Source organism: Arachis hypogaea, chromosome 20 (assembly GCF_003086295.3).
Source record: "Arachis hypogaea cultivar Tifrunner chromosome 20, arahy.Tifrunner.gnm2.J5K5, whole genome shotgun sequence".
NCBI classification, from domain to species: domain Eukaryota; kingdom Viridiplantae; phylum Streptophyta; class Magnoliopsida; order Fabales; family Fabaceae; genus Arachis; species Arachis hypogaea.
This window is the reverse complement of record NC_092055.1, coordinates 14,052,721-14,078,947: the sequence shown is the minus strand read 5'-3', so window position 1 is coordinate 14,078,947 and position 26,227 is coordinate 14,052,721. Positions and strand designations below refer to the sequence as shown.

The following is a 26,227-nucleotide window of genomic DNA, read 5'->3' as shown; positions in this document are numbered from 1 at the left end:
CTCGTGCTGTGACACTGCGGCCGTCTAACTGCCGTCGTCGAAGCTGAACCAGCCCTCTTCATCCACTGCCATAACATCAGTGTTGTTGAATGTCGTCTCTGTCGTCACGTGGCGTTCGATGTGTTCGGCGGCCGTCGGTGCTTCTGGTTCCCTGGCATGGGACTTCGTATGTGTTCGCAGCCGTCACGGTCTGTAGCGTTACCGCCGTTCCCGTCGCCGTTGCACCGTGTCTGGTCGCCAAGTTTTCCCTTCAGTTTTGAGCTTCGTCGTATCTTCCCCTTATTTGCGCCAGCTAGCCGTATCTTCGCCACGATTTTGCCCTCTGTTTTGGTTGAGCCTCCTCTGCGGCATTGCCGTACTTCCTCCGCCGTTCAGCCATGATAGGAGCTCCCTATCCATTGATTGTTCCAGGATTTGACCTCCAGAAGAAGTGTGTTCGAGTCTCAGAATTTAGTGAAGTGATTTCTTTTCCTTGTTCTCTTGTTCTTTCCTGTATTTAGGTTCTTGTCAGGTCTTTATTGATGTTGTTCGTTGGACTTAGCTATTTTAAATGTTGTTGTGGTGATGTTCTGAGTTCATGATATTGTTATTGTTAATTTGGTAATTCAAAGACAGAACACTAAAAGTGCAGAAGAATAGAGAGAGCAAAAGACAATGACCAATGAGTGAAAAGAATGTTATATTCTTCTTGCATTACAAATAAAAATGGTAGCTATATATATACAATAGGACTGAAACTACAGCTCATTATTGAGTGGTAAAACTTGGGTAATTCTATGATTGGCAACATCTTTTACAGCAAGGCAAAAAAGATGTTTCTGGAATTATGGTGGTACAGTTTCTGATAAGGTTGAAATTGTGCTGTTGAGTTGTAGGTTGGTTTTGGGTGATTCTTTCTTTTTGTCTTGTACTGGCTTTGTGGTGTGGTTTGTTAGCCCCCCGCAAGCTGATGATTGAAAGATATCTTTCAATCCCAGCTTGGATATGTTGACAGTGAAAAGGCGGGGTGGTAGTGCTTTGGTGAAGACATCCACAAGTTGGTTGGAGGAGGAAACGGGAAGGAGGTGCAAAAGTCCAGCTTGAACTTTTTCGCGAACTAAGTGGCAATCCACTTCGAGATGTTTAGTTCTCTCATGGAAGACAGGGTTGGCAGCGATGTGGAGGGCGCTTTGATTATCACAGTATAGCGCGGGTGGGCGGATGCAGTTGATGTTGAGAGCCTGAAACAAGTTGAGTAGCCATAGTAATTCCTTGGTAGTTGTAGAGAGAGCTCGATACTCAGCTTCGGCTGAGGAACAAGATATTGTGTCCTGTTTCTTGATTTTTCAGGATATGAGAGATTTTCCAAGGAAGAAACAATATCCAGTGGTAGATCGGCGAGTGTCGGGGCAGCGTCCCAAATCGGCATCACTAAAACCAGAGATTTGGAGCGGGGAGTCCCTTGGAAAAAAGATGCCTTTGCCTGGCAATCCTTTTAAGTATTTGAGAATGCGGATGGCTGCATTAAAGTGAATTTTGCTTGGGTTATGGACAAATTGGCTCAATTGTTGAGTAGCAAAGGTAATGTCAGGCCTGGTTGTGGTGAGGTAAATGAGGCGGCCAATGAGCCGTCGGTAGGCAGTGATATCATCAAGGGGTTCTCCGGTGTTTTGGCTGAGGCGAATGGAGTCATCCATTGGGGTAGACGAGGATTTGGCAACGGTAAGGCCAGCATCAATGATAATGTCCAAACAGTATTTTCGTTGGCAAAGGTAGAGGCCAGCAGCTGAATGCGCTACCTCAATGCCAAGAAAATATTTAAGTGTGCCAAGATCCTTAATTTTGAACTTAGAATCTAAGGCAGCCTTAATGGATTCAATCTCAGAAACAGAGCTACCAGTGACGACTATATCATCGACATAGACAAGGAGGGCAGTAAATGCTTTACCAGATTCTTTGAAAAACAGGCTGTAATCCGTCAGGGTCTGCTGGTATCCACACGAGAGTAAAAAGGAGCTGAGCTTCTCATACCATTGTCTTCCTGATTGTTTAAGGCCATACAAAGACTTCCTTAAATGACAACACTGACCAGGCTTGGAAGGTGTTAAACCAGGTGGCAAGCTCATGTACACAGTTTCAAGGAGGTCACCATGGAGGTAGGCGTTGTGGACGTCTAACTGGTGCAGTGTCCAATTATTGATGGAGGCCAGAGCAAGGAGGACTCGAATGGTGGTGATCTTTACCACCGGAGAAAAGATTTCGAGGTAATCCACCCCTTCAATTTGTGCATATCCTTTTGCCACCAGTCGCACTTTGTGGCATTCAATGCTGCCATCGGGCTGGCGTTTGATGCGATAGACCTAGCGACAACCTATGGGCTTCACATCAGCGGGAGTGTCGACAATGTCCCAAGTCTGATTTTGTTCTAGGGCCAAAATTTCAGCTCGCATGGCGTCACGCCAACATGGCTGAGTTTTGGCATCTGCAAATGTTCGTGGCTCGGCTTCTGTGGAGACAGAGAAGAGGAAGCGTCGGTGATGGGGTGAGACTCGTGTATACGAGAGTGAGTGTGAGATTGGATGCTGGCATCTTGAAGATGGTTGGTGCGGCGTTGTGAGAGAGAGATTGCAATAGTAGTCTGCCAAGTTGCGCGGTGGGGCATGGGTTCTATTGGAGCGGCGGGGTGCAACAGAAATGGGTAGTGTGGTTGGGGTTGTGGGAAGAGTGGACGAGGTGGTTTGGGCTGAGAAAGTGATAGAAGAAGGAATTAGACTTGTGTTTGTGTGGGGGAGGGGAGTTCCATCGTTGTTGGTTTGAGCCGTTGTGGGTGTTTGAATTGTGCTTGATGAAGGTTGGGATGTTGCTAAGTGTGGTGGTTGTGGATTGGGTTCTTCAAAGATGGTGGGTGATTGGGGAAGGATGTTGGGAGGGTTGGAGGGGTTTTGGTCAGGTTTAGTTTGTTTGTGAAAAGGGAGGCATGACTCAATGAATTGGACATTTCTAGAGATAAAAATCTCACGGGTGTCTAAGTCTAGTATGATGAAGCCTTTTGTGCCGGTTTTGAAACCTATGAAAACACCTCTTCTAGCACGGGGATCAAACTTTGAACGGTGGTTGGTGAGGGTGGAGGCATAGCATAAGCATCCAAAAACTTTGAGTGAGTGAAAATCAGGTGGTTTGTGGAAGAGAAGTTGAAATGGAGTTTTGTTTTGAATGATTGGTGAGGGAACTCTGTTTATTAAGAAGACAGCATGGTTTACAGCATAGGACCAAAAGGATGGGGGGAGGTTTGATTGGAACATTAAAGCTCTAGCGACATTGAGTATGTGTTGGTGTTTGCGTTCTACCCTTCCGTTTTGTTGTGGTGTTTCGACACAAGACTTTTGGTGGTGAATGCCTTTTTTGGCATAAAAATCATTAAGGAATTCAGGGCCATTGTCGGATCTAATGGTTTTGACATTGGTGTCAAATTGATTTTTGACTAAGGCGATGAAGTTCTGAATTTTTGTGCCAACTTCTCCTTTTGATTTTAGTAAGATTATCCAAGTAAATATACTAAAATCATCAATAATAGTTAAAAAATATTTGTGCCCATGTATTGATATTTTGGAAAAAGGCCCCCAAATGTCTAAATGTATTAATTCAAAAGGTTTGGATGCATTATTTGTACTCAAAGGAAAAGACAATCGCTTTTGTTTTGCCATATGACAGACATCACAAGATTCATTGACATGTGGATTAATAAAAGGAAATTGATGGTGGAGTTCTCTTAATCTTTGGTCCGAGAGGTGGCCTAGCCTACAATGCCATACATTGCTATCTGTGATTGGGGTTGGGATGAAGTTGTTAACATTGGCTAAGTTGGTGGAACTATTGGTCCTAATGGGTTTTTGTGGTTGCAACTTTTCGGCTAGGTAGTACAATCCATCTCTCAATTCAGCCGAACCAATCATCTTCAAGGATTTCGCATCCTGTATTTGGCAGAAAAATTCAGAGAAGAGTAATTGACATGAGAGAGTTGTGATTAGTTTAGAGATAGATAAAATATTGAAGGTGAAACTAGGAATATATAAAACGTTGTGCAAAGTTAGGTGTGGTGAGAAATTTATTAACCCACAATAGTGTGTAGTGATAATGGAATTATTTGGAAGGTAAACATGTATCGGTTTGATCTTGTGGTGCATTTGAAAATATGATAATGAAGAACAGATATGGTCAGTAGCTCCTGAATCTAGTATCCATTTGCCATTGTTGTGTGAGCTTATAGAAGGTGTGTTAGGTGATAAATGGGATGAGAAATGAAAAGAACAATATGCAGTGTTTGTATGTGTAACAGTGATACCAGACTTGGCCTCAGATGGCCTATGTTGACTTTGTGGTGTGGGTTTGTCTGCAAACTGCTGCCCATGAACATTGTGGAGAATAGCTAAGAGAGATTGGTATTGGGCTTGTGACAAACTAGGCCCAGAAGTTGGGTAGGTCTCTTCTTTGCTTCATCCGGTTTTGCTGAGTTGTTGTTGATATGAGGAATTAGGGTTGGCGGCAGCGGCATTGGTGTAGGAGGCGGTGGAGTTGCTGCGATCATTGAACCGAGGACGGCCGGGGTAGCGTGGGTGGCCAGGTGGATAGCCGTGCTTGCCGTAGCACTCGTCGACGGTGTGGCCGGTTCCCCCACAGTAGACGTATACTTTTTCGGCTCCACTGCATCCACCATTGGTGATGCGTCCGCGGCCGCGCCCGGGATTTAGGCGTCGTTGTGGCGTGATAACGGCGTTGGTGAGGAAGATCGGCTCGTCGAGAACACTACCGCCTCCTTGGAGTTGGCGCTCGTGTTGAATCACCATGTTGAAGACTTTGCTTTCTGGTGGAAGGGGGTCAATGAGCAAGATTTGGGATCGAACGACAGTGAAGTGGTCGTCTAGGCCTTTGAGGAACCGAATGATGAAGTTTTGGTCGTGGTAAGACCGAGCCGGGCATATGCAGGGTTTGACGGGGCGGTACGTGTCGTGCTCTTCCCATAGTGCTCGGAGGGCGGTGTGGTATTGAGTGACGGAGAGAGATCCTTGCTTGAGGCCATAAATTTGTTCTTATAGCTCAGCAACACGGAGCAAGTCTCCTTGTGAGAATCTGTTGCGAAGATCTTCCCAAATTGCTTCTGCATAGTCGAAATAAATGACGCTCTGAGCAATGGGCGCTGAGAGGGAATTGAAAATCCAGGAGGAGACCAATGTGTTGCATCTACGGCAGGAAGGGAAGAGCGGGTCATCGGTGGTTGGAGTTGGGATGGTTCCATCCAAAAAACCTATCTTGTTCTTTGAGATAAGTGCAATGGAGAAAGCACGAGACCATTGATGGTAGTTGTCGCCGGTGAGTGGCGGAGAGACGAGGACAGTAGAGGGTGTTTCACTTGGGTGAATATAGTATGGACTGGATGGTGATTGGGTAACATCAATTTTTTCTTGGTTGTTCTGAGACATGGTGTGGATGTGCAGCAGGCCCCTATTGGAGCTCTGATACCATCAAAGACGGAACACTAAAAGTGCAGAAAAATAGAGAGAGCAAAAGACAATGACCAATGAGTGAAAAGAATGTTATATTCTTCTTGCATTACAAATAAAAATGGTAGCTATATATATACAATAGGGCTGAAACTACAGCTCATTATTGAGTGGTGAAACTTGGGTAATTCTATGATTGGCAACATCTTTTACAGCAAGGCAAAAAAGATGTTTCTAGAATTATGGTGGTACAGTTTCTGATAAGGTTGGAATTGTGCTGCTGAGTTGTAGGTTGATTTTGGGTGATTCTTTCTTTTTTTCTTGTACTGGCTTTGTGGTGTGGTTTGTTAGTAATCAATAGAATTTTTGTTGAGGCGCTGTTATTCGACTGTGTGAGTGTTAGGTTGCTATATTTTTGTGGAGTTGTTAATCTAAATAATGATTTTGATCTTAGTTCATGTGTGTATCACCTAATGATTCGGTAATTTGATCAATTGTTCTTGAGGTGCTGTTCTGTGGCCTGTGTTTATTAGGTTGCTGTGTTTTTTACCAGTTATTAAGTTGAATAATTATTCGGATCCGACTTTACTTTTCATCTTGTTAATTTGTTCATATGACCAGATAATGTTGTTGGGTTGCTCTTTTTGATCTGGTGATTGTTAATATGTGGAATTGTTGTGATTTTCTGTTCTATTTTTGACAACGTTGGTGTAATGAGAGAATAGCTGAAAATGTTCCAATTTCTTTCCCTCTGGGCTAGTCAATGTTTCGTTGGAGAGCGAGGGAGGTGACGGGGCGAGAGTGTTCCCGTTGAGGCTGCAGTGTGAAGGTGGGGTTTGGCAATGGTGGGAGACTGAAAAGTTAAGGTTTTGAGGTGTGAGTTTCTGAAGAGAAGGAAGGGATGGGAGGGTCTGTATGGAGAGGTCGCTGAGTAGGGTAGGAGTGGTGCTGTTACTGCTTTCTTGAGAGGTTGTGGAAGAATTGAAAATTTGAAATCATATCTATAATAATGCAAATTTAAGATTATGTATCTAATCTGTTTTTTTTTTTTTTAATTTGTCTCTCCAAATCCTAGATTCTAAATCTTACCATATTTGACTTAGTAAATAAGATTTTAAATCTAAAACAATCTAATAAGATAAGATAACATAAGATAAACATTTATGATTTTGTTGTATGAAATCATTATATATATAACCATAATATTAGAGTAAAAACAAAAGATCCTAAAGCTACAATTTTTCTTCATTGTCAACTTAGTTTATTAATTAATAGTAAGCTTTCATGGCTAAGGTATCAACCTCCTATTGTAACACCCTACCATACAGAGTCTTATGCTTAAGTCATAATTCAGAGATGGCAAGGTATTACGACCTCTATAACATAAATTTAGTACGTATAGTAGTATGAATGATTGATTATAACTAGGAGCCTTTGTAGAAAAAGGGGTAAACAAAAACCGTAACTCGAAAGCGCAACACTCTGATCGATAAACGTAACGAACCGGGATAAGCTAACGCGAGGTTATATATATATACAAAGGAGTGTCAAAAACAGGAATATCAAGACTCGAAATCCGGCTGCGAAGATAACCGGTCCGAGCATAGCAATATATACATGTAATAAAATAAGGAAACCCAAAGGGGCATAAATACAGAAACATATTCTCCAAAACCTCCTATAAGAGGAGTCATCACAGTTTGTAGTATTTAATGGAGATAAAAGTATCTAAACAAGATATATAAACCAAAACAGAGCCCCGAGAATAAGGATCTTCGCTAATCCAGAAGTCTCCAGCATGCCTCAACGAGAAGCCTCGCGTCCTGCATCTGAAAACCACAAAATCCGCATGGGTGAGAACCAGAGGTCCCAGCACGGTAATAGCTTCCACATATATAATACATAATAATAGAGGAAAGCCGAAGGCAATCCTAGAACTTCCTCCAGATAATATCAAAGCTTATAAACGAGCTAAACCATAAGTGGCAACTGACTAAAGATTCTTCAGTCTAACTAATACTTTCCTTTCCAATTCCTTCAGACCTCCCAACCACCAGCAGGAGTATAATATATCAAACACAGTTATATCAGATAAGAGATTTACAAATAGGAACAGGTAAGGCATTTAGACAATTAGCAAGTAATATGCAGTCAAATAGGCAATCTCAAACAATTCATATAGTATGCATATGATGAATGCCTGTCCCTAGTGGCTGATGATATCATCTGTCGGTTATAGAGCCAACCCGACAAGTCTTGGTAGCTAACCATTGGACTGTCCCTCTGTCGCGCATCCCCAACTCGAGTTATACTCATCATAAACTTGATCATAATCATGATCCATATCCATCACCCTCACTGGTGAATATTTACGGGGGCGAGCTCATCCGGGTCTTTCACAGTGCCCGACCACACTTACGACCTAGGGTTAACAGAGCTTCGAGTCTCAACCTAGAGCACGTGGTGGCTAGCCACTGCTTCCTCCCAGGGAAACCCTCATCTCTGATGGTAGAAGTGCAAACATTCACAATTCATTCAACAGCATATATGCATTTATACTTAGCCATAAACATGGCTCCACCGTCACACGGCATAATCCAGCCATCCGGCTCACGGTTAAATCCATAACCAGCCAATTCATTAACAATTATGGCCCTTCGGCCCATGGCATAACAAGCATTTCCACCGCCATCCTCCGCATCTCACATAATCATTTTTTATCCTCATTGATCATTCATTTTTCCCTTGCTTCACTCGCAAGTTACCATATTCGCTAGCCCCTCTTCTCATGCTAGGCACATCATAATGATTTAAGACATAAATGGTGAGATCGGAGGTTTAGAAGTATGAAATTTGGCTTTTAAAACTCAAAAATCAAGTTTGGGATGAAAACAGGGCCACGCGTACGCGCACTCCATGCGCACGCGTGGATGGCCTTAAAACTCATCGACGCGCAAGCGTTATACGCGCGGACGCGCGGATTGAAAATTAGCCAACGACGCGCACGCGTCAGCCACGCGTACGCGTGGGTGTTCTTGCGCCCCAGGCACAAAACTGGCACAACTCTGGCACAACTCTCGGGAAAATGGCTGGGCATTTAGTACAGCGCATCGACGCGCCCGCGCACACCACGCGCACGCGTGGATGGTACTTTCTCGAAGAACAGCGCGTACGCGCCAAGTGCGCCTACGCGCGGAGGGTCACTCTGCTAAAAATTTTCTAAGTTAAAAGCTGCAGAATTTACAGATTCAACCCCCAATCTTCCGACGGACATAACTTTCTCATTTTAAATCGTTTTTCACCCGTTCTTCGAACGGCATGGACATCCCAGATCCAATTTCATTTTAAATAGATTTGGCACAAATCAGAGATTCGTAGTCCAAGTTATGTCCCGTCAAAGTATGCCCAAAAACCATGTTTTTATACAAAACCATAAAGTGCCATTTTCAAAACAAGCCACTTTCAACTCTTTTCAAAATCAATCAAAACATGCCAATTTCATCCCTTTTCTTTGAAATCAATCAAAATATACCAAAAATCAATATCAAGCCATCCTCAACTCACACATTGACACTTTACCAAGGTTCCCAAAACCACATCCAACCATTTTAACACTTCTCAATCAAATGGCTAAAGGACAAACACAATATCATGTCATACATCCTTCCTCATCCCAATTTCCAATAATACCATTTCCAATCAACCATCATTATACATAATCAACATCATACTCGCCATCAATATGGTACCACCCATCAATTCAACCTCATTCATTCATCAAGCATATATCACAACATGCATTTTCTCATATATCACACAATCAAGGCATCAATATTCATAATCACATATATGATCACATCATATATCTCAACCATTTAACAACATCAACCATTCAATGCCTATCTTAGGGCCTCTAGCCTAAGTATTTCCTACCACATTACATATTAGATACGGGAAACCGAAACCATACCTTAGCCGATTTTCCAAGCTCAACCGGAGCATTTCCGAACCACTTGTCTACAAGCTCTCAAGGTCTCAACACCTCCAAGAACAGATTTTATCACACAAAACCCTCTCCCAAGCTTTCCAAACTCACCAATCAAGCTCCAATATTCACATATACACAACCTAAGCCACAATCATCATACCCATACACAACATCTCAATACCCAAACATCATAGAACAACAAATTACACTAGGGTTAAGAATCTTACCACACCCAAGGTCCAAGGAGACAAGATTAACCTTCTCGTTCAAGAGAGTTGGGTCCTATAACATCAAAGAGCCCAAAATCTCAACATTTTTGCTCATGAAACTCGAAATCAAGGCTGGAAATTCGAAGAGTAAAACGTGGCTTACCTCAAGATTGATTGTATAGGTTTTGTAGAGCTCTCCGCGGTGAACGCGTGGCCGCAAACGGTGCGACAATCGGAGCTCTAGATCAAAAGTTATGGTGGTTTGAAGATCAACCAAGGGAGAGAACTTGAGAGAGTGTTCTTCCCTCCATGACATCCATTTCAGCGTGTGTTTGTGTGTTGTGAGGAGAGAAAGTGCTGAAAACTAGGGTTTTGGTTTAGTTTAGTTAGGCCAAGGGCCCACTTTGTGTCCGGTTGGACCAGTTTGGCCCGTTCGGTCCAATCTTGGTCCGATTTCTATAAAATTGGTACCGAAATTCTCGTCTCAATCTCCTCTATCATATTAAGCCATAAAAATAACATTTTTGGCTTTCTAGAATAAATTCTCATTTATGGGTTAATTAGCCGTTAATTAACCGGGTCTTACATCCTACCCACCTAATTGGAAATTTTGCCCACAAAATTCAAATCCAATTACCTGAGAATAGGTGCGGATAATCCGTTCGCATCTCCGACTCAAGTTCCCAGGTGTGTTCCTCAACACCGCCTCGACTCCAAGCCACTTTGACTAATGAAACCTCTTTTCCACGCAACCGTTTGATACTAGTATCGTCAATTCTAACTGGAGCCGCTGGAAGCGTCAAATCTTCTCTTAACTGAACCGACTCAGGTTCTAATACATGGCTAGCATCAGGAGTGTACTTCTGAAGCTGTCACACGTTAAACACATCGTGCAGGTTCGAAAGATGAGGTGGTAGAGCCATCTGATACGCTACCGGTCCAATCCTCTCCAAGATCTGAAATGGACCAATGTATCGAGGATTCAACTTCTTCGCTTTAATCGCCCTACCTACTCCTATGGTTGGAGTAACCTTCAGGAAACATGATCTCCTTCTTCAAATTCCAAGGGCTTCCGCCTCTGATCGGCGTAACTCTTCTGGCGACTCTGCGCCGTAAGCATCCTATCTCGGATTTTCTTAACTTGTTCAGTGGTCTCAGCTATCATTTCCGGCCCCAACAAGCCTTTCTCCCCAGCTTCATACCAACATAGCGGAGATTGACATTTCCTCCTATACAATGCCTCATACGGAGCCATTTCGATGCTCGCATGGTAACTATTATTGTATGCAAACTCCTCTAACGGCATATACCGATCCCAACTCGCCGGTTGATCCAAAACACAAGCTCTCAACATATCCTCTAGTGTTTGGATCGTCCTCTCGGATTGACCATCTGTTTGAGGATGGTACGCTGTACTCAAGCTTAATCGGGTTCCAAAAGCTTTCTGAAATGCACCCCAGAACCTCGAAGTGAAACGAGGATCTCTATTAGAGATTATAGTAGCAGGTACACCATGGAGTCTCACAATCTCCTTTATGTATAACCGAGCTAGCTCCTCAAGGGTGTAAGTCATCCGAATGGGCAAAAAGTGAGCTGACTTCGTCAGTCGGTCCACAATCACCCAGATAGCATCAAAACTAGTCCTAGTCCTTGGCAATCCCGACACAAAGTCCATTGCAATACTTTCCCACTTCCATTGCGGAACCTCTAAAGGTTGCAACATCCTAGATGGTCCTTGATGTTCAATCTTTACCTTTTGGCAAGTTAAGCACTTTGAAACATATTCCGCCACATCATTCTTCATACCCGGCCACCAAAACATCGCCTTTAAATCATGGTACATCTTAGTACTTCCCGGGTGAATGGAGAATCCGCTTTTGTGTGCCTCCTTTAAGATATCTTGCCTCAAAGTGCCAACATCCGGCACAATGATCCTACCCTTGAATCTCCATAACCCATCTTTTTCTTCCGACACTCTCCACTGTTTTCCTTGCTCGATAGCCGGTAACACCTTCCATAATGCTTCATCATTTTCATGAGCCTTTAGGAGCTCGGACTTAAAATCACTCGAGATTTCTAATCGGCTCAAACACAAGGTTCCAGATACTTCTCGAGCACCAATTTTTAGACTCTCGAATCACTTGAGCAACTTCTCCTCCTGAAGCATCATCCAAGTCGCATATAACGACTTCCGACTTAACGCATCCGCCACTACATTTGCCTTTCCCGGATGGTAATTCAACTAAAAGTCGTAGTCCTTCAATAATTTCATCCACCTCATTTGCCTCATATTAAGCTCTTTCTGATCAAAGAGATATTTCAAGCTCTTGTGATCGGAGAAGACTTGGAACTTAATCCCATAGAGATAATGCCTCCACGCCTTCAAGGCAAACACGACCGCAGCGAGTTCTAAATCGTGCGTAGGGTAACTAACTTCATGAGGTCTCAATTGTCGTGAGGCATACGCCACCACATTATGATGCTGCATCAGCACGCATCCTAGACCCTTTAGTGAGGCATCACAGTACACCTCAAATGGTTCGTTCGGCTCAGGTAACACCAACACAGGTGCAGTGGTCAACTTTTTCTTCAATATCTGAAAGCTCTCCTCGCACTCAGGAGTCCAAACAAACGGAGTCTCTTTGCGGGTTAACTTTGTCAACGGCAAAGCTAATTGCGAAAAGTCCTTGATGAACCTTCGATAATAGCCAGCTAAACCCAGAAAACTCCTTATCTCAGTTACTGTGGTTGGTTGCCTCCAATCCATCACAGCTTCCACCTTAGTTGGATCTATGGCTATTCCCTTCTTACTCACCACGTGACCCAAAAACTTTACCTCATCCTTCCAAAACTCACACTTAGACAGTTTCGCATAGAGTTTCTTCTCCTTTAGAATTTGCAACACGGTCCTCAACTGTTCCGCATGCTCTTCTTCTTGGAGTAAATTAGTATGTCGTCAATGAAGACAACAACGAATTTATCCAAAAATGGACGGAACACTCTATTCATGTAATCCATGAATACTGCAGGAGCGTTCGTCAACCCAAAGGACACCACAGTGTACTCGTAATGACCATAACGAGTCCTGAAAGCGGTCTTAGGGATATCTTCACCCCTCACCCTTATCTGGTGATAACCGGATCGCAAATCGATCTTGGAGAAAACCCCAGCTCTTTGTAACTGATCCATGAGATCATCAATCCTTGGCAATGGGTACTTATTCTTTATGGTGACCTTGTTTAGCTGCCTGTAATCCACACAGAGTCGCATACTCCCATCCTTCTTCTTTACCAGTAACACTGGAGCACCCCACGGGGAAACACTTGGTCGGATAAAGTTCTTACCCAACAATTCCTCTAGCTAAGACTTTAGCTCGGCCATCTCTAACGGTGACATTCTATAAGGAGCGCTTGAGATTGGTCCCACCCCAGGCACCAATTCAATAGCAAACTCGACCTCTCGATTAGGTGAAAATTCCTCAATATCATCGGGAAACACTTCCGGAAACTCACACACTACCGGAATCTGATCCAACATTTGGTCATCACCCGAAACACCCGCGGTTAACAACAGGATACCCTGACATTCGATTCCGGAACAGTTCACCATCATCGAATTAAGTAGTAACTATTCACCACAACCGGCCCGTCTGTATCTTCCGGCATAAAGTACACCGACTTTGTAGAACAATCAAGCAGGACATGGTTCTCAGATAACCAGTCCAATCCCAAGATAAGATCAAGACCGATCATCGGTAAGCAGATTAAATTATGGACAAAATCACGCTGCTTGAACCTAAACGAAACTTTCGGGCATCCTAACCTAGTTACCATGGCTTCATGGGTAGCATTATATACTTTTAGGTCATAACCTAAGGTTACGATCTTCAATCCTAACTCATGGGCTTTCTCAAATGCAATGAATGAATGCGATGCTCCCGAATCAAATAAAGTATTTAAAGTTTGACCAGCCATTTCACAGTTACCTCGAATGAGTATCTCGGATCCCTCTGCACCCCTAGCTAAGGTGGTGAACACCCGACCGGTATGTTGTGCTTTCCCAGCAGCTTGCTTCTGCTGCTCTGGACAACTTGCGGCTCTATGCCCCGCCTTTCTACAATTGTAGAACAAACCCCATCCGGCCTTGCATGGTACTCCCGGATGGTGACTTCCATACCTAGTACAAGCTTGATCATTCTGAGGTTGCTTCCCAAACCTTTTTCCTTGGGAGTAGTTGTTGTTGGGCCTCCCCTCTTGAAAGGCGGACCTCTAGGTGCAAAACTCTTCCCTCGGTTATGTAGAAATGATCCTTTATGACTTCCTTTCTCAATGGCTGCCATCTTCACACACTCTTCAGCAACCCTACACTTGTTCACCAACTCGGAGAAAGTCCTAATCTCCATTGGCCCCACCGAACTGAAAATATCGCTCCAGAGTCCTCCTTCGTACTTAACACACTTCCATTCCTCATATTCCACCGGACTCCCTTGACACATACGAGAGAATCTGAACAGCTCCTCAAACTTGTCAGTATACTCAGATACGAACATAGTACCCTGCTTCAGCTGCAACAATTCAAGCTCCTTGGCCGTCCTGGCAGAAGTCGGAAAGTACTTCTTATAGAACTTCTCTTGGAAGACATCCCAGGTGATATAATCATCACCCTGCTGCAGGAAGCGTCGGATTCCTTGCCACCAATGCGACGCTTCCCCAGTGAGCAAATAGGTAACAAACTCTACACGCTGCCCTTCAGGTACCACCTGCGCTTGCAGTGCTCGTTCCATGGCCTGAAACCATGTATCGGCCTCAGTCAGGCTAGTGGTTCCCTTGAACTTAAGTGGATTAACCTTCAAAAAGTTTGCCAGTGTCATCGGGTCCTGAACTCCACCTCCGTCATTATCATGGTTGTTCATCTGTTGACCAAGAGCCTCAACAATGGCTTGCATAGCAGCAGCCACGTTCTCCAATGCAGTCATAAAGTTTACCGGGTCATTAGGGTTAATCTTCGGTGCACGAGCATTCGTATGACCGCTCCTACGACCTCTACCGCGTCCACGAGGCGCCATCTAGTTTCTATACACACCAAACAATCGATATTAAGTTGATCAGTCTCAATATCGGAAGTCTAGTGCTTCAAAGTCCCAAATGCATGCTCATGAATGTTTATGCCAATTATATCAAGCAGATATACTAATAGCACATAACACACATACAGAGAATGCACAGAAGCATAGTCAGTCCATCCCTCAGGCTCTACAGGAACGAACTGCTCTGATACCATAATGTAACACCCTACCATACAGAGTCTTATGCTTAAGTCATAATTCAGAGATGGCAAGGTATTACGACCTCTATAACATAAATTTAGTACGTATAGTAGTATGAATAATTGATTATAACTAGGAGCCTTTGTAGAAAAAAGGGGTAAACAAAAACCGTAACTCGAAAGCGCAACACTCCGATCGATAAACATAACAAACCGGGATAAGCTAACGCGAGGTTATATATATATATACAAAGGAGTGTCAAAAACAGGAATATCAAGACTCAAAATCCGGCTGCGAAGATAACCGGTCCGAGCATAGCAATATATACATGTAATAAAATAAGGAAACCCCAAAGGAAACCCAAAGGGGCACAAATACAGAAACCTATTCTCCAAAACCTCCTATAAGAGGAGTCATCACAGTTTGTATTATTTAATGGATATAAAAGTATCTAAACAAGATATATAAACCAAAACAGAGCCCCGAGAACAAGGATCTTCGCTAATCCAGAAGTCTCCAGCATGCCTCAACGAGAAGCCTCGCGTCCTGCATCTGAAAACCACAAAATCCGCACGGGTGAGAACCAGAGGTCCCAGCACGGTAACAGCTTCCACATATATAATACATAATAATAGAGGAAAGCCGAAGGCAATCCTAGAACTTCCTCCAGATAATATCAAAGCTTATAAACGAGCTAAACCATAAGTGGCAACTGACTAAAGATTCTTCAGTCTAACTAATACTTTCCTTTCCAATTTCTTCAGACCTCCCAACCACCAGCAGGAGTATAATATAGCAAACACAGTTATATTAGACAAGAGATTTACAAATAGGAACAGGTAAGGCATTTAGACAATTAGCAAGTAATATGCAGTCAAATAGGCAATCTCAAACAATTCATATAGTATGCATATGATGAATGCCTGTCCCTAGTGGCTGATGATATCATCTGTCGGTTATAGAGCCAACCCGACAAGTCTTGGTAGCTAACCATTGGACTGTCCCTCTGTCGCGCATCCCCAACTCGAGTTATACTCATCATAAACTTGATCATAATCATGATCCATATCCATCACCCTCACTGGTGAATATTTACGGGGGCGAGCTCATCCGGGCCTTTCACAGTGCCCGACCACACTTACGACCTAGGGTTAACAGAGCTTCGAGTCTCAACCTGGAGCACGTGGTGGCTAGCCACTGCTTCCTCCCAGGGAAACCCTCATCTCTGATGGTGGAAGTGCAAATATTCACAATTCATTCAACAGCATATATGCATTTATACTTAGCCATAAACATGGCTCCACCGTCACACGGCATAATCCAGCCATCCGGCTCACGGTTAAATCCATAACCAGCCAATTCATTAACAATTATGGCTCTTCGGCCCATGGCATAACAAGCATTTCCACCGCCATCCTCCGCATCTCACATAATCATTTTTGATCCTCATTGATCATTCATTTTTCCCTTACTTCACTCACAAGTTACCATATTCGCTAGCCCCTCTTCTCATGCTAGGAACATCATAATGATTTAAGACATAAATGGTGAGATCGGAGGCTTAGAAGTATGAAATTTGGCTTTTAAAACTCAAAAATCAAGTTTGGGATGAAAACAAGGCCACGCGTACACGCACTCCACGCGCACGCGTGGATGGCCTTAAAACCCATCGACGCGCAAGCGTCATACGCGCGGACGCGGGGATTGAAAATTAGCCAACGACGCACACGCGTCAGCCACGCGTACGCGTGGGTGTTCTTGCGCCCCAGGCACAAAACTGGCACAACTCTGGCACAACTCTCGGGAAAATGGTTGGGCATTTGGTACAGCGCATCGACGCGCCCGCGCACACCACGCGCACACGTGGATGGTACTTTCTCAAAGAACGGCGCGTACGCGCCAAGTGCGCCTACGCGCGGAGGGTCATTCTGCTAAAAATTTTCTAAGTTAAAAGCTGCAGAATTTACAGATTCAACCCCCAATCTTCCGACGGACATAACTTTCTCATTTTAAATCGTTTTTCACCCGTTCTTCGAACGGCATAGACATCCCGGATCCAATTTCATTTCTAAATAGATTTGGCACAAATCAGAGATCCGTAGTCCAAGTTATGTCCCGTCAAAGTATGCCCAAAAACCATGTTTTTATACAAAACCATAAAGTGCCATTTTCAAAACAAGCCACTTTCAACTCTTTTCAAAATCAATCAAAACATGCCAATTTAATCACTTTTCTTTGAAATCAATCAAAATGTACCAAAAATCAATATCAAGCCATCCTCAACTCACACATTGACACTTTACCAAGGTTCCCAAAACCACATCCAACCATTTTAACACTTCTCAATCAAATGGCTAAAGGACAAACACAATATCATGTCATACATCCTTCCTCATCCCAATTTCCAATAATACCATTTTCAATCAACCATCATTATACATAATCAACATCATACTCACCATCAACATGGTACCACCCATCAATTCAACCTCATTCATTCATCAAGCATATATCACAACATGCATTTTCTCATATATCACACAATCAAGGCATCAATATTCATAATCACATATATGATCACATCATATATCTCAACCATTTAACAATATCAACCATTCAATGCCTATCTTAGGGCCTCTAGCCTAAGTATTTCCTACCACATTACATATTAGATACGGGAAACCGAAACCATACCTTAGCCGATTTTCCAAGCTCAACCGGAGCACTTCCAAACCACTTGTCCACAAGCTCTCAAGGTCTCAACACCTCCAAGAATAGATTTTATCACACAAAATCCTCTCCCAAGCTTTCCAAAATCACCAATCAAGCTCCAATATTCACATATACACAACCTAAGCCACAATCATCATACCCATACACAATATCTCAATACCCAAACATCATAGAACAACAAATTACAGTAGAGTTGAGAATCTTACCACACCCAAGGTCCAAGGAGACAAGATTAACCTTCTCCTTCAAGAGAGTTGGGCCCTATAACATCAAAGAGCCCAAAATCTCAACATTTTTGCTCATGAAACTCGAAATCAAGGCTGAAAATTAGAAGAGAAAAACGTGGCTTACCTCAAGATTGATTGTATGGGTTTTGTAGAGCTCTCCGCAGTGAACGCGTGGCCACAAACGGTGCGACAATCGGAGCTCTAGATCAAAAGTTATGGTGGTTTGAAGATCAACCAAGGGAGAGAACTTGAGAGAGTGTTCTTCCCTCCATGGCCTCCATTTTCAGCGTGTGTTTGTGTGTTGTGAGGAGAGAGAGTGCTAAAAACTAGGGTTTTGGTTTAGTTTAGTTGGGCCAAGGGCCCACTTTGGGTCCGGTTGGATCGGTTTGGCCCGTTCGGTCCAATCTTGGTCCGATTTCTATAAAATTGGTACCGAAATTCTCGTCTCAATCTCCTCTATCATATTAAGCCATAAAAATAACATTTTTGGCTTTCTAGAATAAATTCTCATTTATGGGTTAATTAGCCGATAATTAACCGGATCTTACACCTATTCAATAGAATTCACATGTTCTAAAAAACTATCTTTATGGCCTATAGCCGAAGAAAATTCATTTTATAATCGCTTCCATATAAACTTTTGTTGTATCAATTAAATGATCTAACATAGAAAATTCACTAAGAAATCAAGTTCTAAACCACATATTGATGATGAATTCTCTTCTTTTACTTCCACTACTATCAACCAAACCTTTTTGGTTTCCTGGAATAAAATTCTTAGTTATTTGCAACCCACCAATGATGATGTCAAAGAGAAATTCAAATACTTGCAAGAAACCTTCTTTTCAATGTTTTTGTCAACTGAGTTATTAGATGAAATTATGCCTTCCATATGCGAATTTGCCAGGGAGATCATGAAAATGTCTAGATGTAACCGCTATGCAGGAATTTGGCCATTTGATGTGAAGCTTCGAGTCACCACATCTATTGTTGTCGATGAAGGTGACGACTGTAAATTTGTTGGAGAGAATGAGATGCCAGCACATAATGATTGTTGGGATGAGAGTGAAGATGCTTATGCATAGGAAATAAACTGATACTATTATTAATTTCTTGAATCAATTTTCTTTCGTTTTAGTTTTTAATTATTTTGAAGTAGTGCCCGTAGATTTTTTTTTTACTCCTTTTAAAACATTGATTTTTTAGATTGTAACATTATTTTTGTTGATATTTATGAATAAAGAATTAGTTTGTATAAACCTCTTTTTTACATATTTATTTTAGTATAAATCTCCTTCACTGCACAGCGTCTTTTTTGCCTTTGAGGTGTTGGATATAATGTTTTTTTAACGCAAACGTTAGTTTCATAATGTAGAAGTGTAATTTTTATTTAACTAAAGATAGGTAGACTCGAACCTGCGATTTTTTTAGGTGAGTATAGAGAGATTATGTGTGTGTTTAGCAAACACGTTGAAAGCACAAAAAATACGTTCAATCTTCTTGAACGCTGTAATTTTTGTTTGCCTAATTTTTTTCCTTTAAACGCAAACATGATTCTGGGTTTGAACTTCCATTCATTAGAATGGACATTCTACTAATTTTGCCATTCAATCTCAATTATAATAAGAGATACCAAAAACAATAATTAGAGTTCTTGATTTTTTTTATACCTCTTAAATGAGTATGAAAATATTAAGCCATTTGAACTATAACCATGGTTTTAAAAATCGGACCAGACTGGCTAGTCGAACCGGTTTAACCAGGAACCAGTATTAAAAACGATCTGGTCCGATATTTATAACCGTTGGAGAAAAAACCGCTTGAAAACCGTCAAACCGGCCGATTATTGGCCGGTTGGATCGGATTGATAATCGGCCGGTTCGAATAAAACGGCGCCGTTTTGTTTATTTGGGAAAAAAAAAAAAAAAAGCAGAACTGCAGAACCATTCGTGAACCCAAACTCCCCCCTCCCCCCTCTTCTTCCCCCAATCATTCGGGCACTCCCTGGAGACCTCTGAAGCCAAGGAAAACCCTAGCCCTTCATCGCCGCCGCCGTCCCCAGGTCCTCAGCGCCGCCGCTGCTTTCTCTTCCCCGTGTCGTTTTTATCTTCGCTGGCACGTAGTTTTCATCTTCCTCTTCCCCCAGGTTGCTCGGCACGTCGTTTTCATCTTCGCTGGCTTCTCGGCACGGAATCCAGGTTAGTGGCCCTGCTTTCAATTCTTCGCCTTCGCTTCTTCCTTTTAATTTCTGAATGTTCGGTCTTCTTCTTCGTTTGAAGTTCTGAAATTGGTGTTCAATTTTTGTTCCATTTTTCTTGTAATGTTTTGTAAATTGTAATTGTCTGTGCTGATGGATCTGTCTTGTATTTGCTGGTTGCTGATGGCTGTAAATTTTTTTTTTCAAATTTATTGATGGCTCGATGGCTCTGTTAGTCTGTTGCTTTCAATTCTTTGCTCTGTTACTGATGGCTCTGTTACTGATGGCTCGATGGCTCTGTTAGTTGCTGATGGCTCTTAATTTTTTTGTTCAAATTTACTGATGGCTTTGTTTGTAGTTGCTGGTTTTGCTGGGTGAAGGTTTAGTGTTTTGGAATGTTTTATAATGTGCTAATGTTTGTAATTGCGGGCTTTGTTTGTAATTGCTGGGTGAAGGTTTAGTGTTTTGTGACTATTGGTTAATGTTTTGGTTTAGTGTTCTCTCTTTTCCAGATTTCCCTTTGCTGAATTGGTAATCAATAAATTTGTCTTTTTGCTGTGTAAATCGGGACTTTACTAGGATTTGTTAAATTTGTTGCTGAATTTGTTACTTCCCAGTCACAGAATCAGAACAGAATGCTCAGTCAGTGCTTGATTGCTTGGCTTTGCTCACTGATTGTATTTGATGATAAATTTTAAATTGATAACTTTTAAATTTTAAATTTGCACTGCCCATGTTAATGATTCACTGTTCTTTCAGTGCTTTTTGTTGTTAATCATTGTGATGAGCTTTGTTAAAATTTGCACTGCCTATATTACTGAGTGTTCCTTCATTGCTTTTTGTTGTTGTTAATCATTGTGGTGAACTTTGTTAAAATTTGCACTGCCTATGTTATTGATTCACGGATTCATCCCTCTCGTCATTATCATTGGCATGAACTCCGAACCAAAACCCCAACTCTCTGGATAAAATTGTAACGAAAGCTTATTGGGACTTTTTCTTCTACTTAAGGTATGAATCAGAATGATGAGGCCAAGTTGTGAATACACAAGTGTCAACAGACTATAATATATATTGAGTTTGTGACATTAGAAGGGTGTAATAATAACAATAATGGAGTCATGTTATTTGAATATTGAGGTTTAACATTTAAACTCTCAGCTTCTCAGCCCTGTTTGATTCTTCATCTCAGGCAATTGAATCGAATCAACCAGGCCATCCTTTTCTTTTTCTTTTAGTTGATTCTTAATTTTTCTAATATATGTAGCTTTTTGAATCAAGTGGATCAGATTATGTAGTTTTCTTGATTTGGGATATTTTCAGAGACGCATTAGAAGAGCTATTTTATTATTATGTTTGCTATAATAATATTCACATGTTCTGTATGCTTGTGATTGTTTCGGTGTTTACATTTTCTTTCCAAGTCACTTGCTGTGGTTGTTCTTTGAGTTAAGGCTTTGTATGTGTGTGTGAAAATATGTGATAATGTTGAATGCTGTTGCATCTAATAGGAGTTCTTGGAGTACCCTCATCTTTGGTCCTTTATAATTTATTTATTATTTTATTCTAAAACGGTTTTTTCGGTTGAATCACTGGTTGGACTAGTTGGACCAATGAACCAGTGAACCAGTGACTAAAGAGGTTTGATGACCGGTTCGGTTTTCATAACCTTGGCTATAACTCATTGGCATGTAAAAGTATAATTTAATTTTAGGTATTTAGGTTGGTATACCTTTAATTCCACAGAAAATCAGTAAAACCTAACCCCAAACTAAATCACTCGCATCACACCACACACTCTCTCCACTCTCCAAAGGGCCGCACTCACCCACCCTCATGCCCGTAACCTCAAAACTCTCCACTCTTTGCCGGCGACGGACAACTTCACAGTCGCATCGCCGTCCAGCATCATAGTTCTCAGCCACACACTTCCTCTGCTCCTCGGTTTTGTCGTCGCCGTCGTGCTCCGTTCGTCTCCATCCAACCTCTATCCGTAGTCCCTCCGTTTCCAGCTTCGTGTCTCACCGTCATGTCTGTTGTTCGGTTTTTTCGTCCTGCTCTAGTCTCGAGTCTCAGGTAATTCTTCTAATTATTTATTGATTTTGATTTCTTTTTGTTCTGACCTTATTTTTTTTATTTTGGTTTTGTCTTGTTAATTCTAAATTTCTAATTTTTGTGTTCGGATTCTGATTTATGGCTGTTATTCTAATTTTTGTGTTCTGATTTATGATTTTTAATTTGTTACTGATTGTTGGTTGGGACATTTTTAATTTGTTCTTGATTTTTTTTTTGTTCGGATTCTTGATTTTTAATTCTGATTTTCTTGGTCGTTGTTCTTGATTCTTGATTTGTTATGCATTTGAATTGTGGTCGTGAACATAATGAATATTTCATCGATCTCTTGGATAACTGCATAAGCAAAGTGACATGATCTGTTTTGATCACATGGTAGTATCTCGTTGCAAACTATGTAGAATAGTTGGTGATTACTTTGTTGGACCACCTTAAATTAAGTGTGCTGGGTAATGGGAAGGTTTGGCAAATTGAGAATTTATGAATAGGAATTAGCAAATAGTAGTTGTGTTGTATTTTTAAACATTCTAGAAACAAAATTGTCAAATTGTTGACCAAATATTTGTCTTTTCATATTTTTTACTCTCTGATGTTTAATTGATGTTTGTGGTGGCTTTCATGCAGGGAAGAACAAAAGAAACTTAATGCGTCTTTGGTGAATTAGAAGGTGGAATTGGTAATTTTTATTATTGTGCTGTGTAACCTTTTATTACTTCATGAAATTGAACTTGTTATTTTGTTAATTATATGTTGGTACTTGGTATTATTTTGCATATTATTAGTTGAAAATAGCTTAGGACAAGTTTTTAGTATACTAGATATGATTAGAAATTTAGGACATGTTATTTTTTTTTAATTAGCGGCAAAAACCGAAAAATCAAACCAAACAAGTTGGCTTCACAAAAACAAATCGAATATTTTATATATAATTAGTTCGAATGATTTTTTTTCTCAAAAAACCGAACCTAACCGCAAACTGAACACCTCTAATCTACACCTGGTTTTCACCCGGATCAGGGTTTAGGGTTTTAGGTTATACTTATATGCCTCAATGCCACCATTCTTCTTTTCTCACTCTTTCCTCTCACCACCGTGAAGCAGCTCCATCGAGAAAGATGCTGTGGAGGGCATTGTCCTTGCGGAAACCCTCTGCCACTTGTTTCTTCCAATTGAATCAGCAGAGAGGAATGCATGATAGGAACAAGAAGGCGATGGCGTTCATCGCAAAAGGTTGGAACGCGTTGAAGGAGGTCGATAGGGTAATTGATTACTGCGAGCTCAATGATACACGCCTCATCCCTCTGCTTCTTAGAGCAAAGGAGAATTTTGAGCTTGCTTTGGAGGCTGACAACACCAACACGCATGCTAGGTATTGGTTATCCAGATTGCACATGAAGTATCATGTTCCTGGCGCTAATAAAGCCGTTGGAGCTGCTTTATTGGTCGAAGCTGCTGACATGGGTGATGCTGATGCACAATTTGCATTGGGTTGTCAATTGAGAATTGAGGTGCGTCACTGACTCACTGAAATGCTAGGTTATTAATTTGTATTGTATCATTTGTGGATTCAAGTTTTCTATTATGTGATTTTTATTTTTTTGTTAGCTAGTGAGGTTTAGGGAATGGGATCACTGGTTTCTTGTTTATTTTACTTGCCTGGTTTTGATGTTAAGAATTAGATTGACACATAATGATGATTGCTGATATATTACTTTTCTGTCGCAGAATGACTACGTCCAATCAGATCAACAAGCTTTTTATTATTTGCAGAAAGCTGTTGATCAGGTATGTTTCCCTTACCTATATTGAAGGTTTTTGGTTTCCCTGTTTTATGAATTCCTGACAAAACCTTACTTGTGCTTATTGTGTTGTGTTCTAGTTGCATCCAGGTGCTCTTTACCTTTTGGGTGCTGTATATTTGACGGGCGATTGCGTGAAGCAAGATATTGCTTCAGCATTGTGGTGTTTTCATAGGGCTTCAGAGAAGGTAATATGAGATACTAGACTTGTATTGCTTGTTAAACTATCTTGATTTTAGTTTCCTTATATGTCTGGTTAGTCCCGGTTTTGGTCAGCGCAACATTGTCTACACCCTTTGTAATCTAGAAGAGTCTAAGCATAACCTAATTGATTTATTTCATTATTGTTTCATTCAGGAGTCTGAGAAGTTCAGATTTTTTAGTTTCTTGATTATAGAATATTTTGTGCTGGTTTCTTATTTTTAATCTTTATGTGTACACAGGGCCATGCCGGAGCAGCTATAGCATTTGGATCTCTTCTTCTTAAAGGTCAGTGTGCCTGCTTGTGTTCCTTTCCTTATTTTGTTGTATTATATTGTTGGGTGTTTCAGTTCTTTTCATCCCCATCCCAATCATTTGGTTATGCCTTGCTTACCAAGATCTTTTTATGGTTAAAAATCGAGCAGTTTTAAAAGTAGGTTTCTCTATTGCGCATGATTGCAGAAAGCAAAGGGGATGGTCTAAACATAAATTAGATTGGATTTGATATGGTGGCTTGCTTACGCTTTTTTATCACGTAGTTTTTCACTATGATACTAATAAAGTATTCTGCCTCAGGTGTTAAGGTTCCAGAAACAATAACAAAATTCAGTTCGAAGAGAGGTTCTGCTACTCGCAAAGCTGGGAAGGGGAAAGAAAGTCTTGCAATTGATCCGGTAGAGATGGCACGAGAAAAGTTCCAGATAGCGGCAAAGGCAGGATGTGATCTTGGATTCAAATGGCTTGCTAGGTTAGAGGAGGAAGAGAGGCGATTACTTACTGAAGGGTATTCGGATTCAAATAATGTGTCCAGTTAGTTTTTTGCAGCTGAGCTGATCCAATGTGATTTATTATAGAGATTGAGTATTCTCAAAGAAAGAAATGGAAAATAATTGGATGTACTTGTGTTTTCTCTTTGTATATATTCATAATCTTATTTTAAGACTAAGACTAACCGAACAATTTTGGAGTTCACTTGTACTTTTTTTTAATATTTCTTGTAAATTGTAACTATGGAAATAAAACACGATGAGTCTCTAAGATATCTACATTACACTTTGTTTTTTGTGTGATAATTTTGCATATATTTGAAACCCTAAATATGTCCGAGTTAAATTGTGAATAACTTCCATCTTTATGATGTAAGCGACCAAATTCATAAATTATAAGGGATAATTTGTTGCTAAGTATTTTCATGAATCTATTTGTCATCAGTCATCGTGTGCATTTTTCAAATATTTATTTGATTTAATAATAATAATAATAATCTTTCTTCATTGGTTGGTACTACTGTACAAGTTACTAACTTGGCCGTTGGCAAGATTAAACATACCTTGTTAGCAAAATTTATTTCTTTTACTTTTAGGCAAACATGCCATAATAGGATTTTATAATTTATATATAATTTTGAGAGTCTAAAGCACCTTAATTGGGCTAACGAGTTATAGTTTAAACGACATAATTTCTTCATACTCATCTAAAGGTCAGTATCCGTGCTGTGTAATCCCGTTTGATGCTTCTATTTTTTCTTAAAAAAATTGTGAAACCAAAATCTTTTATTCTTCCGCAATTATTATCATGTTACCCATAAATTAAAATTAAAGAAATAAAAACATGGAAATCTCTTTAATTCTTGACCTTTCTTTTAAGAGTAAAGTATCATTTATGTCCCCAACGTTTGGGGTAAGTCTCAAACCTATCCCTAACGTTTTAAACGTCCTATTTGTGTCCCAAACGTTTCTAAATCGAATCAATGTTGTCCTACCGTCCAAATGACTAACATTTGGTTAACGGCGTTGCATACGTGAAGGTTATTGTACACGGTGGCAGGGCGTTTTTATGTGACCGTTATTGAATTAAAAATAAAAGAAAAAAGAAACAGATAAACAGCAAAGAATGATCCTCTTGGAAACTCTAATTCTGCAAATCTTCTCTCCTCTTTGATGCTACACCTTCTGCGAAGCTCGACTTCTCTGGTTGAAAAAGGATGGAGGCTGATGCATGCCAATCTGAAGCGACACACGGCAGCAAGCAGGCGACACGAAATAGAAACCAGGCAC

General features: G+C 41.0%; 2 protein-coding genes across 7 annotated transcripts; one reads left to right on the top strand and one right to left on the bottom strand.

Moving 5' to 3' along the window:
- Positions 1–4,472: 4,472 nt before the first annotated feature.
- Positions 4,473–5,456, bottom strand: LOC140182958 (uncharacterized). Its single transcript, XM_072230940.1, has 2 exons — positions 5,205–5,456; positions 4,473–5,045 (listed from the first exon to the last, which is right to left on the bottom strand). The coding sequence occupies exons 1-2, from the start codon at positions 5,454–5,456 to the stop codon at positions 4,473–4,475; spliced, it is 825 nt and encodes a 274-aa protein (XP_072087041.1).
- Positions 5,457–19,831: 14,375 nt separating this feature from the next.
- On the top strand, positions 19,832–25,243 carry LOC112783268 (uncharacterized). Of its 6 annotated transcripts, none has more exons than XM_025826135.3 (7): positions 19,832–20,098; positions 22,795–22,846; positions 23,272–23,678; positions 23,896–23,955; positions 24,050–24,157; positions 24,413–24,458; positions 24,747–25,243. In XM_025826135.3, the coding sequence occupies exons 3-7, from the start codon at positions 23,286–23,288 to the stop codon at positions 24,983–24,985; spliced, it is 846 nt and encodes a 281-aa protein (XP_025681920.1). In that variant the 5' UTR covers positions 19,832–20,098; positions 22,795–22,846; positions 23,272–23,285; the 3' UTR covers positions 24,986–25,243. The 6 variants fall into 6 exon arrangements, with proteins under 6 accessions (XP_025681920.1, XP_025681923.1, XP_025681924.1 ...); XM_025826138.3 differs by having other exon boundaries at positions 19,832–22,173; positions 23,269–23,678; XM_025826139.3 differs by having other exon boundaries at positions 19,838–20,098; positions 23,269–23,678.
- Positions 25,244–26,227: the final 984 nt, after the last annotated feature.

Excerpts from the sequence above, each read along its gene's own strand:
- LOC140182958 (XM_072230940.1), bottom strand. The coding sequence starts at position 5,456 with ATGTCTCAGAACAACCAAGAAAAAATTGATGTTACCCAATCACCATCC. Across the intron at positions 5,046-5,204 it reads GCCGTAGATGCAACACATTG|CAAGGATCTCTCTCCGTCAC; the intron begins GTCTCCTCCTGG and ends TATGGCCTCAAG.
- LOC112783268 (XM_025826135.3), top strand. The coding sequence starts at position 23,286 with ATGCTGTGGAGGGCATTGTCCTTGCGGAAACCCTCTGCCACTTGTTTC. Across the intron at positions 23,679-23,895 it reads GTTGTCAATTGAGAATTGAG|AATGACTACGTCCAATCAGA; the intron begins GTGCGTCACTGA and ends TTTCTGTCGCAG. Across the intron at positions 24,459-24,746 it reads TGGATCTCTTCTTCTTAAAG|GTGTTAAGGTTCCAGAAACA; the intron begins GTCAGTGTGCCT and ends ATTCTGCCTCAG.